At 41.3% G+C, this 3131-nt stretch overlaps 1 protein-coding gene across 2 annotated transcripts in view; it reads left to right on the top strand.

Moving 5' to 3' along the window:
* The first annotated feature begins 966 nt into the window (after positions 1–966).
* LOC107712262 (beta-1,4-galactosyltransferase 6-like) overlaps positions 967–3131 on the top strand; it is an 18841-nt gene continuing 16676 nt past the window's right edge. For both annotated transcript variants that reach the window (XR_001636781.1, XM_016517451.1), the window contains exon 1: positions 967–1709. Coding sequence is in view for 1 of the 2 variants with exons in the window: in XM_016517451.1 (XP_016372937.1) it covers positions 1595–1709 (115 nt within the window). In the remaining variant the exon portion in view is untranslated. The remainder of the gene's footprint in view (positions 1710–3131) is intronic.

Raw genomic sequence — 3131 nt, 5'->3', positions numbered from 1 at the left:
AATAGCTACAACAAGTGTTGGGCAGTAACTAGCTAGTTACTGTAATAATATTACTTTTTGCAGTAACTAGTGTAACTAATTACTAATAAGATTTCAGTAATAGTTACAGTTACTTTTGATGCCTCAACCCCTACTGATTTGAAATCCAACAATCCAATAATTCCTAGATTTATTTTCATAATTTTCACGACTCGCACAGGCACATGAAGTCACCAGTGCATCAGGAAAGCTTGGAATATGGAAAAGCTTACATTCAGCAGATATTGCCATATGATTTTGTCATGAGAAAAGGTGATCTGAACACATACAACAACCTTGGAAAAAAATCTTCATGGAATTGTGTATGGGCAGGTTGTTTTAAGTATTGTTAGGGACAGCTGAAGACTGTCCCTAAGAGCTGGAAAACATTAGCTCAAAGGCAAATATATTATGCCACTGACAGCCCCTAGGTCTTCTTAGCATATGCAGTCGGGCCCTTCTCAGCCTCTGGGCCCTATGCACTCTGACCCCATTCCCCCCCGGTTGCTACGCCACTGTATATATAAGTGCTCACAAACTAAAACAAAACAAAACAAAAACGTAGCATTTGTATTTCACATGCACAGTATTTGTCCGGTTCTCTGTATTTCCTTGCATTTGTTGGACATTACTAATAGATGGAGCATTGAGTAAATTAGTTTCATAGCAAAGAGCTCAAAAACATGTTTATCAAAATTATGCTGAAAACGAGCTAAGAATTAATGTTAAAACGTTAAACATTTAAGCACCTCTGTCAAAATACTTAGGTGTCTTGCTTAGGTTGTAAATTAGTTATGTTTTTATGTATTTCTATCAGCCTTTTTATCTAATGTTGGATACTTATTGCACAACTTCGCGCACTCGTCGAGACCTTTATTTTGAAAACATTCCTCAAGCGTGAACCATGACGACGCCTCTCACTGGCAGCCATTTTGTAGGTCACGCCTACCGGAAACGGTGTCTGCACCAGCACCGACAGCAGAATCAAAATCGAAGGAATCCCGGTCGAGGACCGTCACGTTTCGCTCGTCTCTCCCACTCCCATCGCGGACACCGCGGTTTCCTCTGCGGGTCGAACGCCTTTCCACGCCGCCGTGTCGGAGGACCGACCGCTGGAGCGCGGGTGGATTTTCCAGAGAGAGGGGGAAGAAGGAGGAAGGGCAGGTCCCTCATCATCACCACCACTTTCACTCCCTTCATCATTTCCAAACATCATCATCATCAACAATGCGACGAGGCGTGTCTGCGCTCCCTAGAAACATACCGGAACACTAAACCAGCAGCAGCACCGAACAAAATGCATCGCGTTGACCGCACGCCGAGCCCTGACGCCGTTTGATGTAGCACGTTTTATTTTTTATTTATTTTTTTGATCTGGAAATTTCTTGACTTTGTTGAGAGAGCGAGCGAGCACTGCGACCTTGCATCCAGCTGAATGAACGATGCGGACTTTACCAGCACCCTGATTTAGCACCGCATTTCCCACGGATGTCCCTTTCACCACGCCAAACAGCTTCTCTTTTCTCCGATCTGCGTGTTTTTATGGGAGTGACGGATAGCTAGTAGCCGAGACAAAATGTGGAAATGGAGGCGGCTGATGCGGTTGTCCAACCGCTCCTTAATGGCCTTCATCTTTTTCTTCTCCATGTCCACGACCTGCCTCTACTTCATCTATGTGGCCCCCGGAATAGGTAACGTGAAGCGCGTCTGATAACTCATGTTTCTCGTGTGCGAGTGATGCGATTAAACGCGCGTTAATCGTGTTTCATTCATCACTGACTCCAGATACTGAGCATCACCTCCCAAACGAGCACTAGTGATAGGTTGTGTTTAAAAACCCAGTGAGCTGCCTAACTAAACAGCCGTTATACTGTGATGGTCAGAAATGCTAAACGCGTCTGTAATGACCAACAGTGCTATCTAGTTAGGCGCCTCATTAGGTTTTAGGACGCAGTCGGTGTGCTAGAAAATTAAATTAGATTTGGAAATTGAAAACCCCATTGAATGGTTTCTTGCTAGGTTTACATCGTCCTTAGCCGACAACTATTTTGACCAAGTTTGTATATTTGAGGTAATTATGGGCTGTTAATGTGTTGAGATAAATCTCAGTTAGCTCTTGTTGTATCTGTGCATTTATCAAAAACCCCATGACTACAGTACGTTTATTTCTCCTTTATCTTTATTTACCACAGTTTTTGATGTGTAGTAAGAACATATTAAACCCGCTATGGTTTCTCATTAGCATATGGTTTCTATAAAGCAAAGTAGCATTTGTTCATACCACCCTACATGCATTTATAAATCATAACTGGTGTCCTAATTCTACTAAAAATTAAGTGTAACATTTATATGCAATATTTTTTATACAAATACTAGCTGTATACCCTTGTGAAAAAACATACTTTTTAAAAAGTTTTTAAAAAGTATGGTATGCACGTTATTTACAATTAAATGAAAATTATTTTAGTTAAACTTTATATTAAATGCGGTTAGTTTAACTTTGGTTGGACTTAAATGGGTCATATGATGCGATTTCAATTTTTCCTTTCTCTTTGGAGTGTTACAAGCTCTTGGTGCATAAAGAAGATCTGTAAAGTTGCAAACACTAAAGTCTCAAATCCAAAGAGATATTCTTTATAAAAGTTAAGAGTCAACCACGCCTACCTAAAACGGCTCGTTCTAACACGCCCCCACATGTCTACGTCACGATGTGGGAAGATTTGCATAACGTCGCCCAAATGTTCAAGCAAAGAAAGAAGGCGTAACTTTTATTCTCACTGCAGTATTGTTGTTGCCGCCGACGCCATGTTGTGGAGACGCTGTGTGTTTCGTTGTGAAAGCGAAACTACTTTGTTTGGCCTTCCAAAAGAGGACACAACTAGAAATCAGTGGTTAAGTTGTATTTACAACACTGTTCCAGAACAGTTCAACCCAAATATTCAGATGTGTGCAGCGCATTTTATGGAGGACGGATGAGGACTGTTTCCTGAACCAGTAGCCTAATGCGTCTGTGGCACAAAGGCTGTTTCTATAGTTTCAACTTTGCAAGGACAGTATGGCGCTTCTGACTCACAGCCTTGTAAGTACGTTTTTTATATTTAAAAAATTTGCCA

Source organism: Sinocyclocheilus rhinocerous, unplaced genomic scaffold, assembly GCF_001515625.1.
Source record: "Sinocyclocheilus rhinocerous isolate Xijiao unplaced genomic scaffold, SAMN03320098_v1.1 scaffold4389, whole genome shotgun sequence".
In the NCBI taxonomy this organism is placed as follows: domain Eukaryota; kingdom Metazoa; phylum Chordata; class Actinopteri; order Cypriniformes; family Cyprinidae; genus Sinocyclocheilus; species Sinocyclocheilus rhinocerous.
Note: the sequence above shows the minus strand (reverse complement) of the source record. Positions and strands in the feature narration are given on the sequence as shown.